Source organism: Larimichthys crocea, chromosome XVI (genome assembly GCF_000972845.2).
Source record: "Larimichthys crocea isolate SSNF chromosome XVI, L_crocea_2.0, whole genome shotgun sequence".
Lineage (NCBI taxonomy): Eukaryota > Metazoa > Chordata > Actinopteri > Sciaenidae > Larimichthys > Larimichthys crocea.
Genome location: NC_040026.1, coordinates 7,097,615 through 7,114,800, shown reverse-complemented (window position 1 = coordinate 7,114,800; position 17,186 = coordinate 7,097,615). Strand labels below are relative to the sequence as shown.

General features: G+C 39.4%; 1 protein-coding gene across 11 annotated transcripts in view; it reads left to right on the top strand.

Moving 5' to 3' along the window:
- ccdc57 (coiled-coil domain containing 57) overlaps positions 1–17,186 on the top strand; it is a 32,749-nt gene that overhangs the window by 9,253 nt on the left and 6,310 nt on the right. For 7 of the 11 annotated variants that reach the window (XM_027289405.1, XM_027289408.1, XM_027289402.1 and 4 more), the window contains 12 exons: positions 1,673–1,781; positions 4,913–4,990; positions 5,868–5,969; positions 6,175–6,332; positions 6,506–6,580; positions 8,031–8,219; positions 8,413–8,571; positions 8,725–8,887; positions 11,355–11,607; positions 12,580–12,662; positions 12,877–13,096; positions 15,397–15,482. In XM_027289405.1, coding sequence (XP_027145206.1) covers positions 1,673–1,781; positions 4,913–4,990; positions 5,868–5,969; positions 6,175–6,332; positions 6,506–6,580; positions 8,031–8,219; positions 8,413–8,571; positions 8,725–8,887; positions 11,355–11,607; positions 12,580–12,662; positions 12,877–13,096; positions 15,397–15,482 — 1,675 coding nt within the window. The remainder of the gene's footprint in view (positions 1–1,672; positions 1,782–4,912; positions 4,991–5,867; positions 5,970–6,174; positions 6,333–6,505; positions 6,581–8,030; positions 8,220–8,412; positions 8,572–8,724; positions 8,888–11,354; positions 11,608–12,579; positions 12,663–12,876; positions 13,097–15,396; positions 15,483–17,186) is intronic. The other 4 variants (XM_019264396.2, XM_019264402.2, XM_027289401.1 and 1 more) reach the window with 3 other exon arrangements.

The following is a 17,186-nucleotide window of genomic DNA, read 5'->3' as shown; positions in this document are numbered from 1 at the left end:
CAAGTTCTCTCTGTACCCTCCTCAGTTCTCCTTTGTCTCTGGAACTGAAAGCTGTCTTCTCCTCATTCAGCAGGGAGAAATACATTTTATGTAAAAAAAAACAAAAAACATATTTAATTATTTCACTGGTAAATTCATTATTTCATGGTTCAGTGTTGCAGTGCATCGTGAATTTATTTTATGTCAAACTCGCCCATCAAAGTCACTGGGTGGGGCTAACGCTAATCTTTTTTTTTTTTTTTAAGATTATTTTTTTGGCCTTTTATGCCTTTAATGATAGGACAGCTGAAGATAGACAGGAAGCAGGGGGCAGAGAGAGGGGGAGTGACAGATGATGGAAGGTCTTCACCTTGATTTTTAGCCATTGACGGTAAAGTTTTGTTTAATAGAGTATCTAAACCAACGTTCTTATTCCTCTTTCCTTTTTATATCTGTTATATGTTTGATATGTGATATACACCACAGCAATCATTTTTGTTTGGTTTCTCATGGAGGTGTGACTTTACTTTAAAATGTATGATTATTATGTGTTTGTCTGAGTTTGTCATTGTTCATGTAATATTGTTTGTTTAAATAAAGTTTTGAAAAAAAAAGTTATCTAAACCAATGTCGAGGTGAATAGCACCACCCAGTGTATTAGAATGTGTTCACTAGCTCTGCATCAATCCATTATCTGGAATTGATTTGCCTTGACTTGATGTGCAGGGTAACCAATCAGGCATAAGGATCTGCCTACGAAATAATTATATATGTTTTTACATAAAATTAATCAGTATTGTAATGAATTAATGACACATTTCAGTAATTATTTAATGATGTCAACAGTTAAACACAGAGGGGGTAGTATTATAGTGTGGGGCCATTTCAGCCTCAGGAACAGATGACTTAGTGAAAATTGATGCGTCATGGATAAGAAAGTATACCACAACATCCTGGTGAGACACAGAATAGCATCTGGGAGTTATCTTATTAGACCTGGATTCATTTTCCAAGAGGACAATGACCATAAACATTCTTCTAACTATTGCTGGAACTACCTGTGACAGAAGGAATCTGCTGAAACACTGTAAATGATGGACTGGTAATGAAAGACTGGTGAACTGAGAGCTGGTGGCAGTCCACCTTCTTGCCACAGCCGAGGTGCCCTTGAGCAAGGCACCGTACCCCCCAACATAAACTCCCTGGGCAGCGCTGTGAATTGATGCCCACCACTCCAGTTAATGTGGCATCCATCTCTATGAGTGTGTGACCCCGTGCATGTGTGTGTTCCAACAGGTGCCAACCTGGATGGGTTAAATGCGGAGGAGTAATTTTATGTGTGTTTCAAATTTGGGGCGAGTTGGAAAATAAACTGGATAGCCAAAGGAAAGCCTTTGGCTTGAGTTGCAGAAGGCATGGGTTAACATTAGTGCTGAAGTTCTCAGGAAATATATTGACACAATGCCAGAGAGTTGTGCTGCTTTAACTGCTGCAAAAGGTGGACATACTAAATATTCAAGTTAAAAATTCAGGATTCACTTCATCTGATATTTGTTGTGCTCAGAGTAACCATCTGCATGTTTCATGAACATTATGAAATGAAATCATGTTTTGGAGGCAAAAAAAGTCAATATTTTCTGATCTTTTTTATCTAACTATGTGTCCTTTGTGTCTTTATGTGGCTTGATGGTAGCTCTATGGCTGATGGAATTAAAAAGCAAACGGAGGAGTATGACAGAATGAAATGGAATTTGCAGTTCAGGATACAAGAGATGGAACAAGAGCTGAGCCTTCAGAGACAGGTAGATGCACACACACACTTTTATACCTCACTCGCACTTGCACTCTTTTGTCATCTATTGTTCACAATTATGAATAAGACCATCTTGCCCCCTGCCAGTTCCCTCCAAAATTAAGAATATTATTCATACGACACAGTGTAATGCACAATGGGCTATATGAACAGCTACACTACCTTAAAGCCACACAGGAATATGTTCCAAGTTTTGTGTTACAACCTCAGTAATTTGCTCTGTGTCTTGTGTTATGACCTTCTGCAGTTGGCTCTGTACCGCAAAGAGCCATACAGTCTGCAGGACTGATATAACTGGTAGAGCTGCCAAACATTCACTTGCGATCAGCAGCAGACCTTTAGGATGAACCCAGACAAAACAGCGGTCAATCTCTGACTCTGAATTGTTTCCGTTACACTGGTTTGTTGTTGTGCATGCATACTATAGTACAAACAAATGTGCAAAAATCTCAAGGTCAAGGGTTTAATAATCATTTGCCCTTAATAATAATGCAATAATAATTACCGGTACATTAGTGTTTCACCTCTTTTATCATTCCATTTGATTAAATTTTCCAAATATGTTTTGTCAGTTTAGTTTATGCATTCACTTTATGCCTTAAATTTGTTGAGGAGGTGGCCACTACTGAAAAACACTAACGTCTTGTCTTTTTTTACATTTGTATGACCCTGAAACCTCACCGGCCACGTCTCTCTCACGTCGGGGCTGCAATGCTTTTTTTGGTCCATCCTGCACACGACACCCCACCAGGAGCATTTCAGAAGCGTTTATGTGCTTTTAAATATGCTTCTACATGTGTAAATATGTTACGTAGTTCATTTATTTCTCTTTTGTCTGTTTTTACGACCGGCAGTTTGCACAGGGTATTTTATTTTGAAAATCCATCGGCTTCTCTATGCTGTCTTTGTGTCTGGCTTCCTGTCAGCTCGAGGTACTCTGCTCGCAGCGTCTGTCAAAAATAGAACAGCTGCGTATTTAATGTGGAGCTGGGCAGAGGCCCACTTCTGGGATGCTTCTGAACTGGACCATGGCAGAGCCGGTGGGGATTGATACATTGACTAGAACGGCTGCGTATTGCTGCAGTGACCATGGTGCACATGCAACGTGGTGCGTTGTCTGTTGGAATTTGGGGCTAATCTTGGTCACATCCTTATTAAATAGAGCCTCGCCTCATCTAAACCATTGTTGCCTACCTCCCTCACAAAGAGTATGAAATCTCCTTGCCATCATTATCTTCACTAGCTAAATCTCTCACAAAGCCAATTATGGGATTTATGTAATACAGCTGAAGACATTTACACAGCCCCATAGTTCTCCCAGCAAAACTCAACTCAGCAACTTATTGGAGCAAGTCAGCCTTTAGTCTCCCTACAAGTTCTCAAATCAGAAGGTATTCCAGGAGCAGCCATGCTTCTAATTTGAGTGATCTCAAAGCCAGTATTTTTGAGGAAAAGGAAAGGATGGATGAGTTGGGGGAGCTTACAAGATGGAGACAGGAGGAGAAGGAGCTTGATGAACAGTGTAAATGAATTAATGAAGAAGCCAGAGCTGCTCAGCAGATGCACAGAGAGAGAGGGTTGTCAGAGAGGTTGATATGAACAGACGCATTCAGATAAAAAAAAAATAGAGCTTGGTCAGCTTGTTTCTAGTTTTATTTGACATAATCTCAGAGATGTCCAGGCTCCTTCTGTAGCTATTACTCAAGCTGCACCATTTGCCCCATTCCGCACTATATACATGCAACTCCAGACACTGCCCAAGCCTGTAATTACACTGCATCCATGTTTGGTCCTGAACAGCCCACATTCACCTATCGTCTGCGGCCATTACAAGCCATGCCACCCCAGCAGCCACAGTATATCTATTCCAATGTCCTAACTCCCATTGTTATAGATCTGCGCATTGCCTCTTCGTATGGAAACCAAGGCCCACACTTTCTTCCGTTATTCCTTGCAATTCTTCACTGAGAAACATTGTTCTCAAACTAGACTAGTTGCAGATGCAGTTTTTTACGAAGTGGTGAACCTCATGCCATCCTTCCTTGTGAATGAGCCTTATTTTGGAGCATTTCAGAGGCTTTATTTGTACAGATACAGTCAGGAAACTGACTAAGAGATAAGGACATGACATGTAACAAATGGTCACAGCCTTTTAGGGATATTCCTTTCACTTTTACTTTTTGCTTTCATAACCATTCATTATACTCTCATGATTACTAACTGACCTGTTTACCTGTGGAACGTTTCAAATAGTTCAAATAGTTACACAGCTCTCTTTTGTTGCCCATGTCCCATTTTTAAAAGAAATAATGTTGCAGGCATCACATTCAGAATTATTGTAAATTTACAAAGGACAATAAAGTTTATCAGTTTGAACAGTAAATATCTTGTCTTTGTACTGTATGCAAATGAATATAGGTGTGCAAATCTGTTTTTATTGAGGAGGGGGGAAAGGAGGGAAATCATAAAGAATGATTAAGACTGAGAACATTTATAAAAAATAAGAAGATTCAGATTTGTCAGAGATCAAAAATTTCAATAAAGAGGAAACAGTAAAACCGACACAGCAACTGATGGGATATCAGTGATGTCAAGAAAACTATCAAGTTAGAAGTTTTTCAAGAGCTGCAAAGCTAAAACGTAAAGACCATGGCGGCACACACCAGGATAGCAGACCTGAAAGACCTGCAGAACTCCAAAGATGGAGGAGCTAATAGTGCTAACCAGGCTACAGAGTGAATATCAAGAGTGTAGCAACATGTGCCTCACAGAGACGTGACTGAATTAACTCACTCAGTAGGAACTCTGGGATGGCTTTCAAGTGGTAAAAGGAAGGATGGGAGCATAGCCCTGCTGATTGAGAAAAAGAGGAGAACTGAGAAGAAGGATAGATAAAGAACTTAAAAGAAAGATGAGTAAGGGCAAAGCCACAGCAGAGAGGTAGAGGAGCACCTTCAACTTACACAACACAAAAAAGATCTGGAGATGAGTGAAAACTCTCTGGCCACAGTAACAACAGTTGGAGGAGCTCAGTATCTAGAGACAGAATGGGCAAACAAGCTAAATCAGTTCTTTAATAAATTTGACTCTGGATCCCCTCTCTCTGCCCTACCCAACCAGACACTGCCCTCCTCACAGCATACTGCTCTCCACTCCACTGCAACTCCCCTCCCCAGTCTCTTCATAACAGCTCACCAGGTGAGGAAGCAGTTAGAGAAGATCAAGGCTAGCAAGGCTAAACTTTAGACTGTTAAGATCACCACTCTGATGTTGAACCACTTTAAACCTCTGGTGAGCCCAATCTGGACCCCGTACAATTGGGCTACAAACCAGGCATTGGTGTGGACAATTGTGTTATCTACCTACTACACAAATCAATCTCACACCTGGAAAACATTTGAAGCACATTTGGACTTTTCCAGTCCGTTCAGCAAAATACAGCTATCACTTCTAAAGGGGGTAGCTAGAAGGGGCGGGAGTTGCCAAACACCTTGCCTGGTCAACTACCTCACCTAGAGATTAGACTTCATGACAGTGTCTCCAACTGATGCAACTTTTTCTGTAGCCCAAGAGATCTTCATTAGATGCCCCCATACTAGAGTTAAATACATTTTCTATATTATCTGGATTATTAGCTAAATTAAATAATGAGACTTCAGACTACAATACGCAGCTCCAGTTAAGTGGAGTAGTAGAATAGAATATGAATGGAAAGAAAATTGGAGAAAATTGAAAAAGTTTTACAACCCTGGAGAGGTAAAACTGTAACATTAACACTGAATAATTCCCTTGTAATTCCTCAGTTCATTTACCTTCAAATGGTATTTCCCTCCCCAGTGCCGTTTTTCTTTTAAAATGTTTTAGTTCTGTTGGAATAATAAACCTGATTAAAAGGCAATACCAGGATCAGGCCACAACTGCTAGTGGGGATTGACACATTTACTGTGACTATGTATGTTTCTCACTCCTCACTTTGTCGTATGCATGTATGCATGTTACAAATGACATCACAATAGATGTAATAGTGTTCTACACATTGTACACACATCTTTAATCACTGTCCTCTGGCCAACAGGAAATGACAGCAGCTTTTGACAGTGAGCTCAGACAGCAGGAACACAAGTTTAACTTGACAATTGATGAGGTGCGCGCTGTGGTGCTGTCTCATGATCTCAAGGTGAGGATAATTAACAGAATGTGTTTTGTTATCCATTAATACCATGTTTACATTAAAAGCTCAGTCAAAGACATTGAATTCATTAAATTAATCATCTTCTCTCCTTACAATAGTATTTACAATCTAAATAATCTATATTAATTATGAAAGCTGATTACTAATGTTTTCTTCATCATTTGTTGCTGTGTGTACATGCATGTGTCAGGTGAAGCTGCTATCTAATGAGACTAAAGTTCACTGCCAGGCTCATCTTCGGACCATAGAGGCTCTCAAAGCATCTAAGAAGTTCTGTCAGCAGATACAAACCCAGCTGCAACACAAAGAACAGGAAGTCAAAGACCTTACTGCTGTCAAGGACTATAGGTATGCTCCTGTACTTGTGTATGTGAGTGTGTCTGCATGTGATTAAGGTTTTATGACTATCCAATTAAAATGTATTAAATGTATGTGCGTTTGTTTGCAAGTGTGTATGTGTGTATGTTTATCATAGGCCTATTGTATATAGAATAATAAAATATTAATATCCTCTGTGTCAGGATAAAGGAGCTTAAGGGCGAGCTAAAACAGATGGAGACCAAACTGAAGGAGAGTGAAGATAACCATATTAAAAAGTGAGTAAAGGTAAAGGAAAAGAAGGGAAGAAAGAAAGAGGCAAATAATATAACTATAAAAAGATTGAGAGACCACTTCATAATATTCAACATGTGTGGTAGGGCATACAACGAAAAAGTCACTCACTGGTGGAAGAACTGTTTCTTTGCCCACTATCAGACAGAAGGGTCTGACACTACCCAGCCATCCCCACCAATCACACATTTACCATACAATTAATCATCTTCCCTTCTTATAATAGTATTTACAATCTAAATAATCTACTGTATATTAATTATGACAGCTGATTAGTAGGCCTCACCTCTGTGACCGCTCAACCTATGTGACCTATGCCTCCATCAGGTTTAAGTCAACTACCTAACTCATCCCCATTTTTTTTTCTGTGGTCAGAGCCTCACAAATTCATGAATGAAACTGAGTAATGAGTAAAGCGGTAGTGATTCAGCAGTACAAAATAAACTACTGCTATCAGAATCACTTTAAATGGTCAAGTATGTGTGCGCACAGAAGGAATTTGAATCCAGTTACACTTTGCTCCTGTTCAGAACTGTTAATAGAAATGATGCCCTTTCATAGGAAACCCAGAAATTGAATCATTTTCATAATTTATATATTAGTTAGCACTGGTGACATCCTTTCATACTGTCAATTTTATTACAGTGTATGTCCATAGATGTGATTTTTGTTTTGCTTCCAGCCATTCAAGCTAGAAAGAAAGAAAAGAAAGCGTGGATACAGGCAACAGGTATCTGTGGCTAACTGAAATAAAGATAAATACATTAATATATTATTATACATATACATTATTAAAGTTTATTTTACAGAGCAGAGGCTTCACTGTTTTCCACATAGAGCCTGATCCTCTGGGGAAGATGAATGTAATAATTTTATACCTTTGAAAGAAATTTTCAGAATATTACAAATGACAACAGATTCTTACTCTAGAATCTTTGAGATCAAGATCATTTATTAAATCACTGCTACTAAAAAACAACTAAAAAGATGAAACATTGAAGAATCACCATTATGTGGATTCTGCAATGAGAAGGAGGAGGAAGACCAGTTGCAATTATTTTTTACTGTCCACATGTTGTGGGTTTAATGACTAATTGGTTAAGAGCGCTCAATATCTATTTTGAACTTACACCCATAGATATTATTTTTGTTGGTTCTGGAGAGAGAAGGGAAATCTGGGATATGGGATTCACAGACATGTCTATGTGTCTTCATACTTGTGACAGTCAGTCAGTCAGTGTTATTATTTGGAATCTGTGGTGGTTTTCACAAAACTAAAAGGCTTAGAGTTGACAGTTGTGTCTTTGTTTCTTTCATTTTGCTACAGTGGTAAGAACTGTTCATGTCACATTGTGCTACCTCAGCTGAGAATAAATGACCACAGTGGCACTGTGAGTCCTCCTAATGTCTAACTGTACGGCTGTTTCTGTCTAGATATGAGGATGTGATCCAGGCTCTTAAGAAGTGTGATTCACAGCTGGAGGCTCAGTTTCAGGCCCACACAGAGCAGCTGCAGAAGACTGAGAAACACCTTGTCAAACTACAGAAGAAGATGAAAGTACTGGCACAGGCACAAGAAGACCAGCAGAAGGCCATGAAACAGAAAGATGAGACAATCCAAAGGTGACATCAAAAAATTCTAAAATCATCATTGTGGCATTACCAAACCAGAATACCAGAACTGTACAGCTATATCTGTTGAGCTTTAGTTTGTATATGTTTGTATATTGTTTGTGTGTGTACTGTATGTGGCTGCTCATTTAGTGTGTACAGACACCAGCAACTTACTGAAATCACGTGTATGTGTTTTTTAAAGGCTTTGCACAGAGGTAGAAACAACTCGGACTGGCTGGGACAAGTACATCACTAAGGTCTCCAGTGAGATGGTTGTCAAGGATACAGAGATTATCACTCTGCAGGAAAAAGTGACCAAACATAGAACTGAGTGGGACAGCAGCAGGGAGGAGATAGAGTGGTGAGAAGTGTAGTAAAGTGATGTGAAGTGAATTTAGATGTGATAATAAGAACAGGAAAATTGGTGATTACATAGCTTTGATTATCTGAATTATAGCCAGCTATCTGAGTCTGAGTTATCCTAATGACCTATAGAATGTCTGTGTGTTATCAGGTACAAGCAGCAGCTGAGTGATGGTCTGAAGAGAGAGAAGGGCCTAGAACAGATGCGAGTCCAAGCAGAGCTGGAGTGGCAGAATCGGTGTGAGGACATGAAGGCTGAACATTACCTTGCTAATGAGCAGCTATTACATGACCTGACCAAGACTAGAGAACAGGTCAGTGTCCCATACACTGCACAACGCTGCCTACACTACATCCTAAGCACCCTGTTGTACATTTAATGTACATTTCGATTTATGCACACAGATAGTTTTGCATCTTGTAAGATATTTGACTGTGTTTTGTGTGTGCACTGTGTATATAGCCCCAAATCATAACTCAATACACTTCATCAGATCATACTATTTATAATTCTATTTACAGAAATCCAACATTACTTACTATGAACAAATACTTGGTGACAGTGGGGACACAGAAAACACTAACTACACACTTAACTAACAGATATAAGGATTAGTATGTACCAGATAAATCAATGGACGATGAAATGTTGTTGGAGTTGTGTAAACACGAGACCACTAAGTGAATTATACTTCAATACTTGATGTTAATGCATTGTGAAACAGCAGAAAAATGGTTTGGAAGCAAAGGTGACATACTTTGAATAATTTTATACTATTTTAACCTGATGTTCAGCTGTCAGGAGTGGTGTTGTAGAGTGGAGGGAGAAGTAGTGCTGATTCTCCATGGGATAGTCTGAAGAAAAATCAAATGTGGTTATTCAAAACTTTCAGTTTATGCTGGCTGATTCTATTTTGTTCTGGATGTGCAGGATCAAAATGTCTTCAGCCCTCATCTTTGTTGTAGGTAACAGACTAGAGTGCAACTGCTTTCTCACTGTCTGGTTTAATGCTGAGTGCATCTGGTGTGGCTCAAGGTTCACCTGAGTGTCTCTTCAGTTGAACAGAGTGAGTGGGTTCGAACAACCAGGAAGAGTAAAAGTCTGTCTGTCTTTCTGAAGAACCATGGCTTTCTACACTACTAACTCTGTATTGTCTTACTTATTTAGTCGTTCTGAAATATTATATTATAAAGAAGAAGAACAATGTTTGTTACATGCCTAACGCTTCTGAAGGCTGTCAAACATATGAATATCCTGTTTCACAATTACACATATATATCTATGTCTATATTGTATGTATGCATTTATGTAGATACAGAACAGCACATTATCGAGTAACATCAATTGAATGTCCCAGTGTCTATACATTCTAGTGATCGTGTAGATCATAGAATATGTGTTCCTGTTCTCCCGGGTGCAGAGGAAGTGGGGCTCGTAAACAGTTTGACACAGTTGGAGGTATTGATTTTGAGATTTTCCTAATCCTTTACCTTAACATGACTATTACCATCTCCTTAAGGATGGAAGTAGCAGGGTAGAGTAGTAGCAAGATCTTCATGTCAGGGAACCGTGATTGGGCTTTCACATATTGTTGGACCTTCACAAATACAAGAAGTATTAAAACCACTTTGTTTTTGTATTATCTCCCCTACTTGTTGTTGTTATTATCGTCCATATCTGTGCATTTCTTTGTATGTACCAGACAGACTTTCAGCTAAACAGGAAACATGTTTTGACTTTTCACATTTTGTTGGCCTTTCACAGGTACCCATTTATTTTAATTTACAGTGCTTTTGTGTCTTGTGTCTCAGTTTGTATTCATTATTTAGAATTAAATAGTGAGTTAACCAGTTTTAGAGGTACCGGTATCTTCTCACATCAGGAGAATCAAGCTCCTACTTTTGATCATGACCTGACTGGACAGACAGTTTTCATTCATTTATTAGAAGAAGGAAGGCTGTTTCTGTGTCAATGAATGGCACCTGGCCCCAGCTTTGCTCAAATTTTTCCCATCTGTTGTTCCCCGTTAGTGAAACGCACTAATAGTTCCTACCAGAGCAGGGGCGTCCCTCTCTACCTTAAAAAAACTCCTGAAGACCAGCTCTTCAGAGAGGACCTCCACTCCTAGCATTACCAACAACTGGACATTAGCTAAATCTATCCCCCTTCTAAGACTGTCACTTGATTCTATGTGTATGTAGTACTTATTGTGGCACAACATGTCACATTTGTCACACTGGACCTTGATTGTTTCCCTTTGTTCTAAGTCACGTTGGATAAAAGTGTCAGCTTTTAAATGTGAATAAAAAAATTAATTGAACTAAATTTAATTCATTAATAATAAACTAAGTGTATTTAAATTAAATAAAAATTAATAGAAATTTTAATATATTGATTTATAAACAAACATCATTGCCTTATATTCAAATGTATGGCTGAGAGGAACTGAATAAGATATACTGACTAATGGTCTTCATGGGAAAAGTCCATTTATTTAATACCAGGGAAGTTTTATCTAGTGGAACTATCACAACATCTTGCACCATATTATCATCATAAAGTGAAAGTCCTGCATTATAACCACTGCAATGTTTAATAATTTATTACAAAATGCAGTGAAATTGAAACGTTCAAGCTGTTTATTACTAAATCTGGCAGATTATTGTGGGCACAAATTGCGAATGCAGTACTTGCAGTAAAGCATAAGTGACATAATAATAAAAACATTAAGATGCATATAGCACCCTACTTCGTCCAGATAAGTGAAAATCTATCTACAGTCTCTCACAATAAAGGTAGACTCTATGGCATCAGAAGAGATCAGTGGTCTGCAGAAACAGAACAACATCCTGCGGGCCGTGGTTACCCAAATGAGGAAGGACATGGAGGGTCTGAGCCATCCCTTACTCAACCCCCAGGCTCAGCCACAGGTCTCCTTTCCTCAACCAGTTCAGTGTCAAGAAGCTCCTGCTCAGACGGTCACTGGACCACCACCACAATCCACTGACATTTCCACAAATGTCAGTCCAGCAGGTGTGGACAGCACTTTTATACACAAACATGGTTGATCATGGTTTTATTATTCAGCAATTTTCAGTAAAAGAAAACATGTTCATTACTGTCTATACTGTGGCAAGCTACACTGACCTTTATATTGTTAAGCTTGTGGGACATGTCCATAAAAACAGTCTTATGGTTTAGGCCAAATTAATAGTCAGACTTCAGACAGACATCTAAATTCACACAATGCTAAGCTTTCTTCTAGATTAGGAAGAGTAGGAGTAAGAGCAGCTTTTTCCTAAAAACTAAAATATGACAAGGTCAGTAATATTAGGTCAGGATATTTTACTGTGAACATTCAGCAAAAAGTGTAACAATAAAACCTCCCAGTAGTATAAAATCTCTAGGGGAAGGATTTTAGACTTAAAATAAACCAGGCTTTATTTTTGTCAAACTGTCTGACTAACCTAAGAGAAAAGATAATACTGACCTAACACTACACACCAGTCTAAAATATCATAGTGAAACTGGTCCCAGACTACACCCAGGCTCTGGAGCAGGAGGTGTCCCTTCTAAAAGCTTGATGTAGGGAGCTCGAGGGACAGCTAGAAGGTGCTGTAGGACTGCCCAGCCTGGTTTCAGCCACAGACAAACCCACAGAGGGCCTGGCATGCACAGTACTGTGCAACACACACCTACAAAACCAAGGACTCAAGCAAGGTTTTTTAATGTGCCATTTATACTCATCCTGTGTGGAAGTTGAGTATCAAATATCATATTTCTTCTTTCTTTTTTTAACACACTCAGAGAGGTATTCATTTAAATATTCTGTTTCCCTTGAGGATGTAGTTTGCAGTAGTGTTAAACTGAACTGCATTTTATATTTTATTGAAAGGTGTTTCTAATATGGCCCCCTCATGTATGTAATGGGGTGGCCAAAATATTAGAGACACCTCTCGACTATTAAACTTTGTCTTAATCCTCTTATTTGCTATGGATCCTTAGGTGGTGTGTGCCTGGAGAAACATGCCAACACCTCTGCACCTCTGACAAAGCAGGAGATCAGAGTGACACACGTCCTGGACCAGGTACTGAAAGAAATGACTAAGCTACTGATTTTAGTGCTAACATGTGGAACACGTTTTCAACATCAACACGCTAATGTCAAAAGTGGGCAAGTATATTGCCTTTTTTATCTATTATGGTCAGTTCACCAGTCAGTTATGTGAAATGATAGAAAGATATTGTGTAAGCTGTTGCAGCAACCCAGTTTTTTCAAGTTTCATTTCACCTTCCTTCTAGCTGCAAGAGGAAAACCCACACTTGCAGCAGCAGCAGGACTCAGGTCTGATGTCAGGTGGTTTGTTTGTAAATGTGCAGGGGGCTAAAAGCAACCCTCCTCTCCTGCATACCAGGCTGAAGCAGGCAGCATTCTGTATTGCCCGACTGAGCACAGAGAAACAGCAGTTGATAGAGATGTGTAATTGCCTCCGTGGCCAGATCAACACTGCTAGACTAAAAGGTACAGTAACAAACACACTCACATACACTACATCGAAGCACCCCTTCACACAAAACCACTCAATTTCCAAATTTTTCAAAACACCTGTGGAACACTATATAACAGCCAGGCTAGTTACATAGTGCAGAAGCAGGCATACAGGGCACAGAAGAGGAATGACAGAGACACCATTCACCTGATTGCAAGTCAGTGTAGCAACTAAATTATTTAAAATGTGTTCTTTTACGGTCAATGGCTTGTGGACATGAAAGCACATGTAGACTGGATGGACAAACATCCATGACCCTCCATGCCAGAACAGTTGCATAAAAACTAGAATTAGAACAAAAATAAAAAGCATAAAACTACAACAACGAAACAACAACGAAACAAAACGAAAAAATTAAAACCTATAAGGTAAAAAGCGCAATTAAAGAACAGTTGCATAAAAATTCAAACCAGAATAACAAAGATAAAAACGGCAACGATAAAATAAATAAAATGTTAAAAGTAAATAAGACCTGTATGGTAAATAAGCACAGGGGATAAAAACTAAAACAGGGAATGATCAGGACCTAAAAACTCAGCAGTGAATGGTGAGGAACCTTAAGTAAAAGCCAGGTTAAAAAGATAAGTCTTAAATTAAAAAAAAAAAAGTCTGCAGAGGTGCAGTCCCTCAGATCCACAGGCAGCCTGCCTGTTCCAGAGACGGGGGCCGCAGATGCAGGATCACATAAACATCACGCTGGTCAGGAGGTGTGCAGAAAAACAGGTTGACTTTTATTCTCTCATCAAACAAAGGTAGTCTTTTTAACAAAGAAAATGGGGTGCTGCTCTTCCCATAGCATACAAACAAAACTGACCCAACTAAAAAACATTCTCAACATACATATATACTGATAGGCCTTTTCTCCAGTCTAAACCAGCCTATCAGAGTAGATCTGTGAAAGGGAGGACAGACACGATTAACAATATAAACCATAATTTTAATTGTTGGTCCTAACAAATACATATTAAATTCTGCAATATAAACAAAAAAATATGGTACGTTCAGAATTAATCAATAAAATGCACAACATGAACAATCCAACTAATATTTCCACCTATTCCATCATCCAGTCAAAACAATACCTCCTTCTAGTCTCCTATAATAGGGTACCTATAGAGGTGTGCTCCCTCTTTAAGCCCATGCCCAGAAGCACAAAGGACTGGAAACAGGTGAAAAAAACACATTGTCTGTCTTGTACTATTGCTCATTTCAATGTTTTTAGGAATACATTTAACTAAGATGACCATGCTCTAATTATATCATCCAATATAGCAAATCAGTTGAACAATTAAAATTGTAAACAGCAAACAGTGAGGGAGTTAGCACTTCCTCACAGAAGACCAGACAGAAGGGCATTATAGTAATCGAGCCTTGAGGTAATAAAAGCATGAATTTGTTTCTCAGTGTCAGCCTGGTTGATGAAAGGTCTGACTTTGGTGATATTTCTAATATGGTCAAATTATGTTTTAGTTATGTTTTTATATGGGCCTCAAAATTGAGGTTGGAATCAAGAGTCACTCCCACGTTTTTGACCTGATATTTTTGTCGTAAGGGCCAGGGACTGAAAGTGCTGGGATAGGTGTTCTCTCTGTCTCTCTTGTCCTGATTAAGTTGTAGAAAGTTATTTTCCATCCAGACATTTCTTTAGCTAGGCATTGTACTAGGTTGTTAATTGGGGTGCCGAGATACTGCGATGTACAGTTGTGTATCGTCTGCATAGCTATGGAAACCAGACTGAAAAGATATTATTAATTGTAATAAAATTATTAGTTTGTTTAAAAAACATTTTTTCTAAAATCTTACCTAAAAACAGGAGGTTTGAGATTGCCCTGTAGTTTTTAAAATCTGAGGAATCTAGGATAACTTTTTTAAGTTGTGGTTTGGCTCTTTAAAACCTGGGGGAAAGTGCCAGTAAATAATGAGTGATTAACGATATTTAAAACTTAAAAGGGAGCTAAAAACAGATTAAAAAAACAAGGTAGGTATGAGATCAAGTGTGCAAGTGGAGGGTTTTAACTCTGAGACCACCTTACTAAGTGCCTCTGCATCGACCCGAGTAAAAGAGTGCATGGTATAGTGAAAGTGCTTAGTGTTATCTAAAACATTAAGTGACCATGTTTGATTGATATTCATTCTAATTGTTGAAATCTTGTTATGGAAGTAGGCAGCCTCAATCACTCCCTTCTATATTTCTCCATCCAATATTTACAATCTACATTTATCATATCTTTACTAATAGGGCCTTACTAATTTGTTTTCTCTTGCTTCCAAGAGAGGGACTCCTGCACAGAGATACTAGAAGAACAACATGATCGGTTGAATGCTCTGGAACAGCTGCAGTACCAGCTCACTACACAGGTCTCTTTTTTTTGTTTGAGTTTGTCACATGACACATCACATACATGTCACTGGCAAAGGGTCAGGAGAAGCATGAACTGTGAGTTTATTATGGTTTTCACTGTAGCAGTTACACCTGCAAATGTGATTTTCCAAAGGACTAACCTGGTGTTATCACAGAGGGAGGAATTGAATAGAAACAAGTTGAGTTGTTTTGGAATTGAGAATTTCAAGATATTTCCAAAACACTTAGACCAGAGAGGGGCATAAAGATATATGAACTTAGACGGTATGTAGTATTCTGGCTACAATTCATACAGTTTGGACTATCTATGAGCTTTATTTTGAAACCCCTGTATGTTGTGGCATAAAATGTATGCACAGACTGATGTGCTGGATGACAAGATACATTTATAAAAAGCCAACATATTGTTTAAGGCCCTGACCCTTGTAGTCAAGGTTCTAGAACTGAATTAGAGATTTGGCATTTTTAGAGATTAAATCATAAAATCATAAATTGTGCACACCAATAAAGCATAGGATGTTTGAGGAGTAATCCAAATGCTCAGTGGATGAGAGGGTAAGGGTGAATCCCACAGAACTCCATGGGCACAGGTTGCAGATAGTGCAGCACCTCCATTGATGGTGGCCAGTATCATCAATCATAGATCTCTCATTGCTTGTTTCCTGTCACAGTTTAAAGACATGTAATATGCTCTATGTTACTTTACGGTAAGCATATTCTGTCACTTCTGGTTATCGGTGTTACCGCCACGGTGCTCTCTGCTCTGCTCACCTAAACAGATTTTCGTATATTTTTCACATCAGCGATTATCCACATATCTCTACACTATCCTTAGACTTGTTCTGCTTGTTCACGAACAGGTCTCTTAACTTTAGTAACCACGATCTGATAGTTTCACCAGTTTCTGTTAGTCACACTTACTAGCCTAGCTATAGCAATGGCTTCTCTCTCCTGCCCGGTGTGCCACATGTTCAGTTACTCCTCGTCCTCCTTTAGTGATAACAGTACTTGTAATAAATGTAGTTTATTTGTAGCTTTGAATGCAAGGCTCAGTGAGTTAGAGGCACGGTACCGCACCACCGAACAGTCAGTAGCTGCTATAGTTAGCAAGTCCCCTGTAGCCGGTGCGGTACAGCCACAGGTAGCTTCAGCTAGCCGTCCCCCGGTAGTTCCCGAGCAGCCGGGAGGCTGGGTGACTGTTCGAAGGAGGCATAGCCCCAAACTGAAGCCCGCGGTACACCACCAACCACTCCACGTTTCAAACAGATTTTCCCCGCTCAGCGACACACCCGCTGAGAGGCCAACTCTGGTCATTGGCAGCTCCATAGTCCGAAACGTGAAGTTAGTGACACCGGGGGCCATAGTTAAATGCATCCCGGGGGCCAGAGCGGGCGACATCGAGTCTAATTTAAAACCACTGGCTAAAGATAAGTGTAGATACAGTAAGATTGTTATTCACATCGGCGGTAATGACACCCGGTTACGCCAATCGGAGGTGACTAAAATTAATGTTTCATCGGTGTGTGCATACGCCAAAACGATGTCGGACTCCGTAGTTTTCTCTGGACCCCTGCCGCATGTCATCATTCCATCGCTGGCTGTCGAGGTCATAGACATATATACATAGACGCCGCATTGAGCGCTGAATCGTACGTAAACGGAGCCGCCATATTGGATCGGGCAGATCTGCCCGTAAACTA